This window comes from Semicossyphus pulcher, unplaced genomic scaffold, assembly GCF_022749685.1.
Source record: "Semicossyphus pulcher isolate SPU_LCO1_2020_fin unplaced genomic scaffold, fSemPul1.0.p SCAF_9, whole genome shotgun sequence".
In the NCBI taxonomy this organism is placed as follows: domain Eukaryota; kingdom Metazoa; phylum Chordata; class Actinopteri; order Labriformes; family Labridae; genus Semicossyphus; species Semicossyphus pulcher.
The window spans coordinates 26,372,594-26,390,026 of NW_027211770.1; the positions used below are offsets into that span (position 1 = coordinate 26,372,594).

The 17,433-nt window shown below is 43.8% G+C and overlaps 1 protein-coding gene across 3 annotated transcripts in view; it reads right to left on the bottom strand.

The window, feature by feature from the left end:
* LOC138584714 (lamin-A-like) overlaps positions 1–17,433 on the bottom strand; it is a 40,178-nt gene that overhangs the window by 8,378 nt on the left and 14,367 nt on the right. For all 3 annotated transcript variants that reach the window (XM_069657014.1, XM_069657012.1, XM_069657013.1), the window contains exons 3-7: positions 3,795–3,951; positions 3,129–3,254; positions 2,414–2,584; positions 1,440–1,565; positions 1,009–1,229 (exon numbers count right to left, since the gene is read on the bottom strand). In XM_069657014.1, coding sequence (XP_069513115.1) covers positions 1,009–1,229; positions 1,440–1,565; positions 2,414–2,584; positions 3,129–3,254; positions 3,795–3,951 — 801 coding nt within the window. The remainder of the gene's footprint in view (positions 1–1,008; positions 1,230–1,439; positions 1,566–2,413; positions 2,585–3,128; positions 3,255–3,794; positions 3,952–17,433) is intronic.

Sequence of the window (17,433 nt, forward strand, 5' to 3'; positions counted from 1 at the left end):
GTTTACTAACCCCGTCTCAGGTGCGTTTGTGATGTCAGACGGTGACGCGGCAGAAAAGAGACCGAAAGGAGGATACTCCACTGGCAGTGGGAAAAGAGACAATCGGCATTTATAAGTGGGTCTCCCTGGGTCTGAAAAACCTGCGTCAACACGTTCATTTCGGTGGGAAAGGGGTATTTGTTGGTCATGTTCTTCAAGTAAGTTACTCTACAGCCCCTGAGAATTCAGCTTCAGCTTTATTGACGTCCAACTTACAGTCAGTTCAGTTAACAGTAATCTCATGCTGAACCTCTTGGACAGCAGAAGATGATTACATTAATGTCCTACTGACCCTCACAGGCAGTGTAACTCGAACTTTACCCTTCAAGCAGACATCTGTGAATATAAACAGGCTTAGCTCAGCTGCTTTCACCTTTGTTGCCGCTTGATATAGAAACAAAAGACGACATCTTACACTTTGTGGACCAAAATATGTGCCCACCTGAACATAACAACTTCATGTGAATGATTAAAGTCAGGGGCATTCATCTGCTGCAGCAACAGCCTCCACTCTTCTGGTTCAGGCTTTGGACTTTAGAGCCTGACTGAGGGGATTTGCTCCCATTCAGCCACAAGAGCGTTTGTGAGGTTAAACACTGATGATGCGCGATAAGGTCGGGGTCACAGTTGTCTTTGCAGGTCATCCTAAAGGTGTTGGATGGGGTTGAGGTCAGGGCTTAGTGCAGGCCAGGTAGTTCACCACCAAACCGTTATGAAGCTGGCTTTGCCCACGGGGATCATCCGATTGTTCCACTTCAATTACTGTCTAAACTATCGCTGTATTCTGGTTTTATGTTGTAGGTTTATGCTGAATTTAAGCAGTTAGTTGCATCACTGTTCAGATCAGCTTAAATTAGCAAAGTCAGTAGAGAGGCTACTGGTTTGTCTCTTCTGTAACAACCTTAAAACCTTCATTTGTCTCAAGGATGATCCGTTTCTAAGTGATCTTTAGTTCTACAACAGCCTCACCTCTCCTCCTCTCCCTCCAGCAGCTTCCTGTAAGCATTAATCTCCATGTCCAGGGCCAGTTTGATGTCCAGCAGCTCCTGGTACTCCTCCAGCTGCAGCAGCATCCGAGCTCGGATGTCAGCCATCTCCCGCTCTTTATCGTCCAGCCGCCGCCGCATCAGGTCGCGCTCCCTCGCCATGGACTCCTCCAGTTCCCGCACCTTGGCCTCGCTCGCTGACAGCTGAGTTAGCGAGAGCACACACACACACACGCACATAAGTTAGAATGTTACAGCACAAACACTGTTACACTTCAACTCAACAAGCAGACTAACGTTAAATCAATCAATGCTGATAAGAGGTGTAGATAGCTTCACGTCAGTAAAAGCAGCAGATGGATAACTAACCTGTGACAGGCACGTGTGACTGACAGACTGTAGGAGTGTGCGTACCTGTTTCTGCAGCGTGCTGAGCGTGCCAGACATGCCCTCCATTCGAACCCGGGTCTGCTGCAGCTCTTCATGGGCGGCTCCCATCAGGTGGCTGTTCCTGTCAGCTGAGTGACGGGCGTTCTCCAGCTGACGGAAAGAGAGGCGGTACGGTGAGCAGTGATTAAAACTGAGCTGTTTAAAATACATATGATCAAACAGCACAAGAGAAAACAAGACTCTTTATCTTGTTCCTGTTAACTTTTCGTATCTATTTCCAACATAAATTGTCTAAATCAAAGTTATGGTTTCATTTACAATACACTGTTGTTTCTGCTTTATTCATTGATAGCTTTGTTTCCAACATGTGAAAAGATGAATATCTTCACAAGAATAAGAATATAACGAGCAGTAAACCAATACAACAATCTCCTTTGGAAAATTAAACACAAATTAAACAGTTTAAAAAGGAGGATGAAGAAAAACTACTCAACTAATGCATTTTTACAGTTAAAGGACAATCAGTTGTTTTTAAAGCCTGAATATGTCCCCAATGTCAAAGCAAAGAAAATTCAGAGCGCTAACCTTTTCTCACCTTTATAACCTTTTAAAAAGTTATTTTTACAATCACTTAAACAGTCATGTTCGTGCTTTGAGATCCAGACTGTTCCACAGATCCCACACACTCTTCATTACTGTACAAGCACAGCAAGTCTTTAGGTTAAGCTTTCCTCTTCAGGTTTATCCCCCGAAAAGAACACTTCTTGAATTTGAGTCAGAAGTAAATCAGTTCTTGCTTTTCAACTTTCCTTTTTAAGACTCCTACAAAACAGTCGTTAAGCATCTGTTTGTGGATAAAAAGACGATCTAAAGACTGAATTCATTAACAGGGTTATCCATCATGTGAGTGGACACAAATACACACAAAGCTGAACTACCTTTAAGAGGACAGTTCAACTTTGACTCAAAGCTGCGTCTCCTGCAGCATCCTCACGTACCTTCGAGTTGTAGGTCTTCTCGATCTCCTCCTTGTAGAGGCGGACCTGCTCCTCGTGTTGGGCTCTCATATCGGCAAGCGCCTCGGCCAGCTTGCTGTCAAAGTCCAGCTGCCGCCTGTTGTCGGTCTCATCAATGCGAGTCTTTTGCCGAATCGAGATCTCTCGCTGCTCCTACAGACACAGGCGGAGAAGGTTGGACGGGACCATCAGTCTAAGATCTCAATCCTTTAAAAGCTTATTAAACTACAAAAACAGTCGGATGTTTGGTTTAATTTCTTTCAGACACTATAAACGATTCCACCTGCAGAAAGCTGCTGTGGTCAATTAACATGATCGCATTGATGAGTCAGTTCCTGAGCAGTAATTACTTGTTGAGAAGAGCTCCAGCAGACAAATCGAACTCTCTGTTGACATTTAAGCAACTCCTAATCACTGTGTTCGAAATGTGTGGTTTGTGCAGGCCTTCAACAACTCTTATTTCATTGCGACACAGATTTAAATACTTGAACAACCCAAAAATAATTCTACTTTTACGGTTTTATCATTCATGTGAAAATAAACCTGAAATAAAAGAAGCAGAAAGCAGCATGTGTAAAACAGATCTGCATCAGGAAGCAGGTTGTTGGAACAAATCAATATCCTGTGCAAAAGATGAAAAGTAGGCCAGCGGAGACAGCTCAATAAAAATAGACGGGTTAAAGTGAAGAGTGAGAACCTCAGCGTGGAGGTTCTTCTCAAACTCCAGCTGCTCTTTCACAGTCTGCAGGCGGTTCTCCGTGTCCACCCTCCTCAGCATCTCGTCCTGCAGCTGGCTCTTGGCATCGGCTAAGCTTCCGTCCAACTGGTAGAGAGGAGGAGGAGAAAAGAGAAGAGGAAAAGAAAGGTCAAGGTGTGATCTGTGCAGCCTTGTTTGAGATGCTCTTCTAAGAGAGAACCTGTAGTTCCACACTGTGGCCAGTAGGTGGAGTAACGTCACAACAGTATCAGAGTCAGTCATGTGGTAAAATTCATTGATAAAACAAACAGCAGAGGATGCAACCTTGTCTGCCTCACCACCTTGTCCTCATTCATAATCAACTGCCTGGAGGGGATACATAAAATTACCGTTCCTATTGAAGCATTTCTGCTTTAAGGAGGCGGAAGCAGCATCCACACCGAGAACAAGGATTCAATCGTTCTGCCTTCTGTTACAATCAAAGCCTTACTGATAACAGGATGTAAACGGTGACAGGAGCACAATGTGTAAAGTTTAGACATCCTCCAAGAGCTTCAATGATCCCGATATCAGAGGAAGAACTTGCTGTATTTCTGATATGTTTTGCTTGTTTGCTCTGAAACCTGCACAAAATAACCGCTTCAGTTCCAGGAAAAATTCTTTTACCTTGGCCAGCTGGGCCTTGAGGTCCTTCACCTCGGCCTCCAGGGCTCGCTTCTCCCCCAAGGTGGTGGAGAGGGTAGCATCTTTGGAGTTGAGCAGGGCCTCCAGGTCCCTCAGGCGGGCCAGAGCGGCCTCCAGGTCAGCCTCCTTTTTACTGTTCCTGTAAAGACACCAGACAGAGGAGACGTGCACGTTACTCTTCTGTCATTGTGTTACAGTATGTTTCATGATTAGAAGTCTCTCATATTGTTGGTGGATTTTAACTGTGGCCTCTTCTTCAGTGCGTCTTGTGTTCATATGAACTGTTGTTTTTGACATATCATGATTTCCACCCCTTCGTAGCTGTTAACTCATCTCATGTTGCTTTACACACTCCCATCAAAATGCTGACTGCACAATTATACAGAAAGTTTAAAGGACAAATTCTTCCCTGGAAAAATCCACTGTCAGTCAAAGCTGGTGTTCCCTGTAATCGATAGAAGCAATAATATTTGTAATTGGCGCCATGGCTGTGGAGAAAGTTGTACAAACAGCTCGAGGTGTCGCCCATTCTACATTCCTACAACACCCAGCATGCATTGCGCCCCTCCCTCTGAAAGGAACGGCCCAGCGAGAGCTGCTCTATTAAAATACTACCGTTTCACTGCAGGCAACGGCTCAGAGCGGTACAGAATCTGAAATACGACGAGAACATACCGGTGGATCGCCTAAAAAACCTTCAGGTCTGCAGTCCACATTTCAAAGCTGACGATTTTGAACGAGACGTGACATCAGAGGCGGGCATCCTAGATTGAGGAAGTGTAGTTTAACAAGCTCCCTGGCCTCCGCCAGATGATGCGTTTTACATAGTCTGGCGAGGTTTCCCAGGACGCATTGAATAAGCGGATAGCGTCCTCTAAAGGCACAGCACAAGCAAAACTGCATATTTTTCTACCATAACGGCATTAGCTCCCCATAACAGCATGATAGGACTGAGGTTGAAAATCAGCGAACTGGCCCTTTAAACTTGGATTTCTTTGACTTATTTAACACACTTTCCTGAGAAAGATTCTACACACATAAAGTTTCTGTTTTTACATGTTAAAGCACTAAAAGTAGTTTTCTGTGACACGTTAACAGGACACAGTCTAATCTTTTAACTTGTGTTTATTTTGTAACTTTTAGCGATGATTTACTTTGACCTCCATCAGGCCTCAAATCTGCTCCTTCCCCTCTGCCTAAAGTGGATAACTGTGCTGCAGTGACAGAGCTTGTGTGCGACACACACCATCATTGTACAGTGAGAGCAGCAGTTGTTCACCGTTGATGTGAACCGAACATCAGCGCGCTGTTATTAGCCTTCAGTGCTGAATAAGAGCCCATTAAACTCCATCTCGAGGGAACCTGTGTTGAATTAAGAGAATTCACGTTTGCTGCGCATGTGCTTGTGTTTGCCCCGCCTCTCCTCTAAAATCGCTACAGGAACCAATTTAATGTTCTGTTTTGGAAAGAAACACTTGGATACAGCCGTGGAAAAACTGTTCTTTCCCAGCAGAAGATGAAGAGAGCGGAGGGGAGAGAGAGAGAGAGCGGTTGTAAGCAGTATAGGGGGTTTACGAACAGCTAAGGAGGAAATGGGCTCCCTGTTATTCTATTTAGCTCTGTGGGCCAGTCTTCATGTTGCTAATAACGGCCATCTGCTGAGGGAGACGGCTTCAGGCTGCTCACACAGACCTCAGAGTCCTAAGCCCGTTCTTAGGACTAACAGTGGAAGAACAAGCAGACAGAGTGAGCTACAGACACACTTCAACTCTGGCACAAACACACTCATAGTGAGAGAAAGTTACTCCACGGCAGAACAATGATTAACTGCAAAGTTTGAGTCCATTCACAAGCGGCACAAGAAGTTAAAGTGTAATTTATTGGTTTATGATACAGCAATCAATACCTATGACTGCATTCAATAAACACCTACTTCAGAAGAGCTTGAAAGTGCTGCTCTGCTTCCTGAAAAGAGCCGGGACAAAGAGACGAGATAGACCGTCAGGAAAGCAGAGCTACACAGCAGAAAAACAGCAGAAAAATGAAGGAGCCTTTTATGTTCGGGACAAAAAGTCAAACCAGACAAAATGTCCATGATGCTTTACAGATGTATGATCAGGCTTAGAGAGTTTGAATGGGTAATTATATATTAAAAAAAAGCCTCGCAGACGACTCATTGTTCAGTTTCAAACAAAAAAAAAAAGAAGAGGCACGGCCCACACAGGCATCATGACACACAAGCACAGACGTGCACACACACACACACACACACACACACGAAAGCTTTGGGAAGTAGGCAGAGCCGCCCTGCACCAATCACCTGCATCACAGTGACTTGAAATCCCACCCATGACAAAATGTGCAAGTCTCCACACACTTTGTTGTGTTTATTTAACCCTCGTTTTATCGACTGGATTGGCGTTTTTCCAGGTGTACCTAATAAACTGGCTGCTGAGTGCATACCTGCTTCACTGTAAGGTTGCGAAAAAATGACCTTTTTCCGGAGCCTTAAACCAAACTGTAAAGATCAGGAATGTCTGAACATCTGCTCCAAAAATCTGTTGGTGCTGCAAAGCACCCATTCATATTTATGAAGTTTACTAGTAGTTAAAAGCAGTCTTCTTCCTTTTAACAGCTGCTTGTAAAAGCCTTGCTCAAGGGCACAATGTTTCAGTTTGTGTGTGACATTTGAAGCATGCACTTTGTTGACTGTTTAACACAGAAAGTCTTGTCCCCTCATGAACATTATGTTCAGTATAATATTGTCCTGATACTATTTTCAGTCTATGCTTAAAGTGGTAATCTCGAAGATCTCAGTTTTGTTCTCTTTGGCGCCACCTATGGCGTTAAACGGTAATTGCGGGAGCACACTTCCCAGATATCCAGACAGTGTCGCATGTGTGACGTCCACGGTTGGCTCCGGTTGTAACTCTTGATTTTCCTCGCTGACGGTCGCTTTCCTTTTTAGACTGTTTGCTTCATCTGAGCGTCGAGTTTGTTTCTTTTTCTGTGGATTTTCACTTCTTGTTGAAGTTGTATCTGTAGTCATCCATCTTTTCTTTGTTTGTTCAGCCATAGTAGATTACTGTTTACCCGCAACACTTGCAGAGACCGGAAAAGCAGCCGCTTAGCTCCGCCTACCCTCTCTGGCAGACCATCCACTGCTGGCTGATGGAAAACGCGTCACTAACTGGGCGCCGCTTGTGATTTTTTCCATGAATGTCGCCACAGACACCCAGTCTGTGATACTGCAAATGCAAAGGCTTTCATCAGTGGGCCATAGGCTCAATCACTATTGTGTTACGTCATTCGTTGATAGTGACTTAACAGAAATTTATTTACATGAAAATCTCTAAGATTATTACTTTAATAATATAAGCCGTTCTCTCTACACACATATTGAATAGATTAGAGGATTTGTGAGTAAGTAAATAGGGACGGTTTTTTTTCAGGTCAGCCTTTTTGTTTTTGACTCATAAAAGAGACTCAGGAATGTGACTCTTTACGATGCAGGTGTCCAAGCACTTTAAATTATGGATTTAAATACTGATTGTGTCAAAAAGCACACACACAGTTTCAACGCCTCCAAACATTCCCTGAATTCTTCGACCTTCAGTGCCCCCATATGAACATGTCAGCCATCAACGCTGTCAAAACGCCTGCATGACAGGCAGATCAGCTCCTGGGGTAAAATGAGGCCTGGCTCCTCCTGTAAAATGTTTAATGACTGTTTTCTTGTTTTGACTCAAACAAGATAATGAATTTAACCACCTCTGGTCGGGAAGCGTTCCCTTGGGCTTCTGTAACTCTCGAGGTGTGATGAAAAATCGTTTTCAAGGCTGCTGCTGCTGCTGTGATTGTAAATGCACCACAATGCTGCTCATTAACATATTACAGACACAATAATAAAGCTAAATTACACTAACAGGTCTGTGTAATGAGACAAAGAGGGGAGTGTTTTCTTTACATTAAACTGGGCTGTAAAATGTGCATGCATCAGTGAGGTGAACACACACATATTCCACTTATTGTTTACAGCTCGAGTTAAACATTATTTAAAACTATACGGCTCTTTGTCTGCACGTTAATCCTTCCTTCAATGTGACATTTGAACAGTCTGGTGTTGGGGGCAGATGAATACTCGTGCGTGTGGCTGCTGTGACGTTCATTAGCGCTAATGGGCCCAGCGGATCGGCTCCAGCAGTGAATTAATGGACACAAGTGGGTTTGGCTGTTCGACTATTTGTATTCTCTTCATACAAAAATATGATGGCAATACAAAGAAGGTTTCTTACTTCAGAACGGCACGCTGTGTAACTATTTGAAGAATGCTTTTGAAAGAAAGCTCTCACACTACAGCGGCTCCACTACAAGTGGCCCCGGTGAGACGTACCAATCACTCTGCACTCTGAGGAAAAATCATTTCAATGAGGGTAAAAGAAGAAGAGTGTAACCCTTTGCGAACTGTTCTGTGGTTGCACAAAGGCACAGAGGTGCTTCAGCTAAATGCTAATACTAGCATGCTAACATTCGCACAATTACAACGCTAATATGCAGACAGAGAGCAAGAATGATCACCATCTCAGTGTTACAAGTTAGGATGCTAGCATTCGCTCATTAGTGCTAAAACAAACTTTACCTGAAGATCACTAGCTTGGCAGACACGAGAGGAATGACTCACAGGAGACATGATAATTCACCCTGTTGGGGACATTAACTTGTGAACCAAGTTTCACAACAATCAATCCAACAGTGAAACATTAACTCAAAACCACAAACCTCACTGTGGTGCAAAACGGAAAGTACACAACGCAAAGCAGTACAAGCAACTTTCCAGGGGGCAATAACCGGGGCAATTTCAGTAGAGCAGCTTGTACACAAAAAACAGAGACATTCAAATAACAAATAAATGATAACAAGGGATAAAATATGGGAAATTATCTAAAAATAACAAAGATAAATGGACTGATAAATTAAAAACACAAAAAGTTTGAGGATAACCAAAGTCATGAGTCTGCCAATTCATGTAGAAGAAATTGAGTGAAAACTTTGACCTGCTGGTGGCGCTAGAGGGATCACCAAAGTCATTAGGATTCATCCCCTGGGGAGCATGAATGTGTGTACAGAATTTAATGGAAATCCATCCAACAGTTTTGGAGATATTTCAGTCGCTTTTCTAGTCTTGCGACCACTCAAAGCTGCTTTTACACTACATGTCGCATTCACACACACATTTACACACTGCTGGCAAAGGCCTGAGTGCCAATCTCCAATCAGATCTATGCCCATTCATACATGATGGCTATACCACCGGGAGCAATTTGAGGTTCAGTGTCTCGCCTAAGGACACTTCAACATGTGACTGTAGCAGTCAGGGAGCAAACCCCCAACCTTCCGAATGAGAGAAGACCAACTCTTCCACCGAGCCACAGCCAGTGGCTTATATAGATATATAGATGGACGACGCATCTCCATCTGCTCTCACTTAACGAAATTGATGCCAAAATAGCCCCCTGTGATAGGCATCATTTGGAGCCAGAGCTGCGCAGTAGAGGTCGGAAAGTGGAACCACCACTAACCAAAACACACACTTAAATGACCGGGGGGAAAAACAGCAAGGATCCCGCACGTCAGCGTGTTTAACAGCAGAACAGCTTCTTGTGTTGGTCTGAGGTTAACATTCACAGGTATGGAAACTTCAATGACTGTAGAGATTGTTTTAGTTACGTCTCCTCTCACCGTTCCTCCTCTACTCTGCTAACCCGGAACAGATCGGCTGCAAGAGCCGGATTTGTCAACAGAGCTGTCAATCATCCTTTTTACAGCATCAAATAACTAATTCAAAATAAACTTCAGAAGAATGAACACTTTGATGTAAATCAGCATGATAAGAACTAGCTATAACGACAGAAACCATGTTTGAGAAAAATGTATTTGATGTGTATATTGATTTTATAGTTTGACTCTTGTCCCATCGGTTAACATGGAGGAGGCGGGCTTTAGGACCGATACTGCAGCTACAACAAACAGTTTGTTTCCATCCATACAGCCATGTTGCTAGCATGGCTAAGAATCCAATGAGATAAAACAAATGACATCATTTATGCGCAGTGGGGAGATACAACATGATGAGTTTGGACAGCTGTTTTCTGTTTAACCAGAGAACATTATGTAGTAGCACCTGACCTCAGACCTTAATGCATTAAATATAAATCCTACAGTTATAAGTGTTACTGTTGGCATTGTGAATGCTTGAGATCAACTCCTTATATAAATCCTTTGCCACATATGTGTGTAGCGGCCATGACTGACAGCTCTGTACTCTCCTATAACATGTTATCTCCGCTTCTGGCATCTCCAGGATGCTGTTCCTGGATGTCGGCTTCAAAACAGCGCTTGGTGTCTAAAGACAACGAAGGGACATTAAAAACCTGTCAGTGTGTGTGTGTGTGTGTGTGTGTGTGTGTGTGTGTATTTCTCTTAAGAAGACGTGTACATGTGGGTGTATTTGTGCATGTTTGAGTCTGTTCTGCACCGTGCGTGTGTGGGAGTATTGGCTGCAAAAACTGTGTGTGTACCAACATTTAAGTTAAGAATATATGTGGACTGTTTGTATGTGCGTAAGATTTTATAACATCAACACTTTATGTGTTATAAAATGTGTTTGGTGGCACACATACAGAACATTTGCCATATATGTCCCTGCACACGTGTGTCCTCGATACTATTTACATAATCCAGTGCAGAGTGTGCGAGAGTTCTGGACTACCTGTTTATATAATCCCGTATGAAATGTGTAATTAGAGCGCCTCGGCATAAATATCATCTGACTTTATGTTTACATTCTGTTCCAGCAAAGCTGTGACGCCTCCAGCCTGCACCCAGAACACAAGTGTTTCGCCACCGTGCAGATTTTTTTTTTTAAGAATCACACTATTAATATTTACAAAACAATACACAGTCAGCATGAGGCTAACAAATGTGCTACTGAGAATGGCCGAGAGCCAACAGATGAGCAAACAACTGCAGATTACATTTGGGAAATTAGGTAAATAAAGCGAAAAAATACCAGCCGGTTTCATCAAGATAAGAAAAATCTGTTGCGAGTAAAACAAGGCAGCAGAGTTGAGTCTGAGCTCGCAAACTGACGGAGACCTTTGCGCCGACAGGGCCGCGCGGCACGCTTTATATGCAGAGAAAACAGGAATTAAAAACTGAAAAAGAAGTGTAATTTCGGCAAGCTGAGTTTCGTGTAGACCACTTGTCTTATTTGCCGTGCCTCCTCCCCTCCCACGCACAAATGTCTGCACCCTTGAACAAAAAATATTAGTGAAAAATAATAAAGGCTTAACCATCGCTCCAGCCTCTTCAGCGGCATTATCGGAGCCGTTTAAGGCATTTGGTTACAAAAGAGTAAATGACACATTTTGAGGCACAGAGACAAAATGGGAGCTATTGGACGGAGACAGTGTGAGATGGGGGAGAGGAGGAGAGGAGAGGAGAGGCTGGTGGGGGAGTGTGAATTTGAAATACGAAAAGAAAGAGACAAAAAGAGAAAGAGGGGGAATAATAGAGACGAGAAATCTGAGGAGGAGGAGGAGGAATGTGTTGGCTCGGCTCCCAGCCTCAAGGATGACTCACAGCTATCTTTGTCCACCCCAGTAACGAGAAACGAACCCCGCCTCGTGGAGTGAAAGAGAGAAAAAAGCCCACCCCCCCCATCCCTCCCCTCCTGTTTTGCTATGCCGTTGCCGTGGCAACCAAGGCCTTGTCGTCAGGCCTGCTAGTATGCCATTTCTACCACGCTGTGGACGCAAAGAAGGTGTCGACTTTTCGGAGCTCTTTTTCAAAATATCTCAGGAGTGAGAGGGCGTGTGCTTTCTGCAAACACACAACCTGTAATTTATTACAGATATGGAAACACAATTACTGCAGCCATGTTTAAAAAAAAAGGCACTGGAGTTATCAAGACTCAATTTAAAATGGACATTTAGGTATTTTAGAGGACATGCACATTTAAATCTCAAACTAAACAGAATGCATTTTATATTTCTCTTCATAAATAAGCAGCAGCACTGTTTTAAAATGCTCCAGTGTAGATATCCACTACAGCGGGTCTTGCAGCAGTGAAATCAGTGTGCAGAATATGTTTCATGGCCGCTTTACAACTCTTCCAAATTTAAAACACTTGAGATTATAGAGCGTTATCGCCTGACCTCTGCACTGATGGAGCAGCCTCCCCCGTTTTTCCTACTTTTGCAGGAAAAATCAGCGCTCTCACTACTCAGGGTCATGATTAGCCTGCTCCTCTTTCCTCAACAGATCCTGTTTAAAAGGTTTGTTCACCCACATTACAATACAGATACTTCTTTTCTTGCACCTATCCAGATTCAGATCTTGTTTTGCCCTGGCTTCCACATAATTGTCTCTGAGATATCTGCTGCCAGGACAGTATAATTGAAGTGAATTATGCATGTGTTTGTGTAATTTAAAGTCTATTTCCAGAGACAGTGCTCCCATTACTCAGGATAATTCACAAAGTCAACAGTTTCAAACGCCACAAGAAGAAACCGCTGTCAGCATCCTCTCTGCTTTATCAAACTGGATCTGATTTTCACAGATGAAATTTAAATTAACCAACATTTTGCTGACAGCAATCCTTGAAAAGGTTTTTTAAAACCAATTTGCTTGCCGTGTTACGACAACAACAAGTTAGATTTCCAGTTTTCAAGATAAGCTGACTTAACATATTACCTTATACGGCAGCTGCATTGAAAAACTAAGTACCTGCAGGGAATTGAGAAACATTCATGCACACACCGACACCTTGGAGCTGCCCACTCCAGCTGCATCAATATGCTGTTTACCACCGGGCAGCTACCCTGCAGCAGGAAGGGGTTTAGATGGGCACATCTGCTGAGGCTGTGGGGGAACAGAGGGGGGGTCCATCTCATTCACTTCCCCCTGCGAGGTTTTCCCTACCAGTGTTTATAAAGCAGCCACTCTCTGTGAGGCGCTGCCACAGCTCCACACAATACATCGCCTCGATCATTTCCTGTACTTCTATTCAAATAATTCCTCTGACATGCAGTACAAGTGTCCATTGATCCATATGGTATGTTACTACATAAACACACAGACGCACACACACACACACACCCCGTCTGGCAAGCATGTGTGGGCACGTGTGGGTGGGGTTTCCCGCTGACTCACGGCTCGAACACTGAGGAGAGGGAAAAAAAGGGGGGTTCTCCCAAATTCCCTAAAGATCGTCTGAAATGTTGCAGCAGACTTTTCCTCTTCCCATCCTCAATGCATGTACTTTTCACAAAGCTGCTTTATGTGGAGAACACTGGAGGGAAAAGGTGACTAAGAGGAGGGTTGTTGAATTAACGCAGGGACCCAGAAATAGAAGTGGCTCCAGGAAAACATACTGGAGTACAGTACGACGCTTTGTTAAAGGGTGATCACTGTACAACACCGTATGTAGAGCAGGCTGTGACTTATTTTATTCTTTACATTGATTTGAGCTTTTTTCTACAAGTTTAACAAATTGCAGAAATATTCTGGGAGCCCAAAGTGACGCCTTCACGTTGCCTGTGTTGTGCAATCCATCGTTAAACACCCAAACATTTTAAGCACTCAAAAAGCAGAGGGCGGAAGCAGCCGGCCCCTTTGACGTCTTAATAAAATGACACATTATGTGACGCACAAAGGCTCACAAATTCCTTAATCCGAAAATACTTTAAATTCTCTGTTTTCAGTGCAGCCACACACGGCAGTGAAATCCAAATAAAAGAATCCTTATTATTTTCACCAGGAAAAATTATCTGACAAATTCTGGCTTTTTAAAAGAGAAGTTAAAAGATCAGACGGGATTATGAGACTGATCACAAGAGTTCAACAACTTTTTATTTTGGAAAATGTGCCTATTGGACTTGTGCACAAAAATAAACAGTGATATAAAAGAAATCCTCACATGTCAGAGGCTGGAACGAGTCAATGTTTAGTAATGTCTTTTTAAATTGCAACAAAAATGTATCCATCATCTAAATTACTGACTCGCTTTAAGGGATGCACGATATAATCAGCACGTTATCGGTCAGATACCGATAATCATGGCTTAAAATGACTTATCAGCATCGGCGGATATGTCGTTTTTCTGCCGGTGTTTTCCGCCGATAAAACAAAGCTACGACATTAACTTGGTCCGTGAGCGCTGACTGCCTGCCTGCACCCACGTCTCTCCCGTGAAGCGTGAAGACGGGTGTAAGATGTGGTATGACAGTTTTTTTTCAAAGTTTCCGAAACGGACAGCAAGGTTGCCATTTGCAACGGTTGCTCAGCATCGGTCAGGGGAGGAGGGGCCAAAACTCATTAGAGAGAGTAGGCATGATATCAGTTCCACTACAGGGGAGACTTGATGTTCTCTGCAATTACGTGAAAAAAAACATGTGCTTTATAATATCGGTAACGAAATCGTCAATGTGCAAAAAATATCGACAAAACATCCATCATTTTCACTAATAAACATGAGCTCTTTTAACATATAGATAGAATATGCATTAGAGGTCTGCAGACAGCTTCTGCACTGGTGCACTTTATTCAGACTACATGAGAATAAACGTGTAGTAGGGAAGAGTTTAGCACTCACAGAGAACCTGAGATGTGAGCAGCGCACACTGCAAAGCGATGTTGCAAAAGCCACTTAGGCCTGCTCGTTCGAGCCAACTCGTCTTCTCCAGCAGTGTTGTGCAACTCTCACAGAAAAGATATGCAGCAAAATAAATATAACAGGCTGGCACATGACTGCTTCCTGTGTCTCTTCGGGGACTGAGAACACAACAACAGGGATTGTGTGTTTATGTGTGTGTGATAAATCACCAGAAACGCACAACAACGCAGCCTTTGCCAGGGGCCAGCCGTACACATCCACATGTGGCAGATGGGAACAGAGTCCCAGTGTGTTCGCTCTTAAAGCCGAGCAAATGTCGAGCGTGTCTGATGGGTTTCAGAGAGCAGATCTGACGGGACGACCACAGAGGAAGAGGAACGGCACAGTTCTCTCATGTCAAACTCGTGGCTTTGTTTAAGCTGTCCACAACACTAACTGTACACTGAAAATAATAATAAGTTCACTCTTTGTCCCACTCATGGCTGCAGAAATATGCATCTGTTCATACAGTTCCTCAAACACACTGTCAGTCAACGAGTGGGGAAAGAGAAAGGTGTCCCGCCCGTTAATAATGCCTGTTTGATAAAAGAGAGTGCGTGTGTCCACAGACACCACAAGGCAAATGAAACAGGCCTTGTTCCTCCCTGTACGATTAGTTGATGATTCATCCAGCAGTGAGTCACCCGCTGGTTGCCTGGTTGTCTTTGTGTTCGTTTATAAGCTACTTTTCACTGGCGCGGGATCAGATTATCTGCCATGATAAAGAGCGGCGCGAAGACCCAAAGTTAGCCGCTGCACCCTTTACGATTTTACAGGGTTGTAAAAGACATGAATGCAGGATCAAAGAAAAGAAACGCTGGTGATCAATAAGAAAAACCTCAATCAGACCTGACAAACAGCCGCGTGTGCAAAGAAAATGACAGTTTAACATAAACTATCTCTAATTATCTGCCTGCAGGCCCTAAAAAGATACTTTCAGGTTCAGCTGCACTGCCTCAACATTTAAAGCACACGGGTATATCCTGCTGCAGGAACAAAGAGCATCAATGCTGTGCACGTATGTGTTGCTGCACATTAATTGAGCTTCGTAAATTGGCAATTCCCATCATTCTGATTGGAACAGTGTCTCAAATTGCATCCAAGAGTTTAATTCTCATTTGCTTTAACAAGAAATCTCCCAGGTGCATCAGCACCATCACTTCTGCTCCGTGCTGTAACAACAGATTGTGTTTTAGCCTCCCCTCCAATCAGGCAGCTGCTCTTAGTTACAATAAAAATCCTATGGGTACAAAACTGAGTGCTTCTATTGTTAGCTTTAAGCTAAACAAAACCCATGTGGAGTTTATGAGGCTGTGATGAGTTTTGGTCAGCAGTCTTTAGCTCTTGCCAGCGTATAAGGGAAAAAAAAGGGATTTGATGCTTGGAGCATCACCAAGTTGTGGTTGTGGAACGAATCTGACGATAGAGTGCTCGCACGCGAAACCTAACTGGACTGGCATCGAATGCAGACACAGGAAACATGGGACGGGATGAAACCGGGCGAGAGATGTATTCTTAAAACACACACACACACCCAGAACAAAGGTGCATCAGGACAATCCCCGTCGTGTCAGGTGAGCTGTAAAACTCTGAGAATAACGCTGCTTTGACTTTCCTGTGATTGTCTAAACTGTGGCACTTTGTGTGCTGTTCTCTGTGGCAAACCCCACCCATCTGGCAACAAGTGAAAAAATGCAAACTAGTTTCCAAATGCTTTTTGAGCCAAAAGAGTGTGCGCGCGTGTGTGTGGTAAAACACACATTTTTTTATAGCGAAAAGAGCACCTTAGTCGTGCGTAACAAAAACAATTACACACAGTAACGCAGCAGACTAGAGCACCACTCACAGAAGAGAGTCATTTTACAAAAGCAGAACAATAGAGAGCAGCACTGTGACAGATAAAAGATGGCTTTAGAGTTTGATTCTTAATAACCAAGAGCACAAGTTAATGCAGAACATCTGAGACGTCTCCGTTTGATTCACAGTTGAAAGAGTTCCCAAACAAACTCACTGCCCTGTTTAGATTACGAGGCAGAACTTTTCCAAACATCCCACCGACTCGATGCTCATTTATGTCAGAATAAACCAGATCTGGAAGGATTGTTACATAACTGACCAGATGGTACTGGAATGGTTAAGGTTACAGTGCGCCCACCTTCCCGGGCCCCCGAATGGAAAGGTCCTTTGGCAAAAAGAGCGAGCGAGCAAGAGAAAGAAAGGCAGACAGAGAGAGAGAGAGAGAGAGAGAGAGAGAGGGAGGGAGACTGTGGAGTCCCACCATCTTAGAGTGATTTACCCTGGCCATGTGCGAGTGAGTCATCAAGGGCTTGGCTGGCTCTGAGGCTCCATGGAAACTCTACTCCAACACACACACACACACACTCAACGCAGCAGCCTGCCAAAACCTCTGCTCGGTACCAAGTTCTGGTCCGCTGAGGTCCAAGACCAAGTCTCTCATTACTTGCACGCCAATAAAGCCAGCGGAGACGGCTCCATACAGCGGCGGTCCAGCACATTTACAGCCCTGCCACATCTGGTTTCCATCGCTACGGGCTCCGTTTGGGGCAAAGAGAACAAACAGTCACCAGAGCAAACGGACACACTCTCACCGAGCCTTACAGCACCTATTGTCTTTATCTATAAGATCATCTGATGTGTACTATAAAGTGTAGAGCTGCTGTTAACAGACAATCACAGTCAGACACACTGTGTGCCCTCCAGCTACCGCACCTCGACATGAGAAATCAGCTGCATCAGAGGATAAAATGTAAATAAATAGTAGGCTAATAAAATAATCTGCTTTGGAGACGGTAAATTGATCAGCAGAAATTTAATCTGCAGGTATTTTAAAAATCAGTGCGAGTCGTGTTTTTAAGCACCAGCTTCAGAAGATCTGCAGCATTTTTA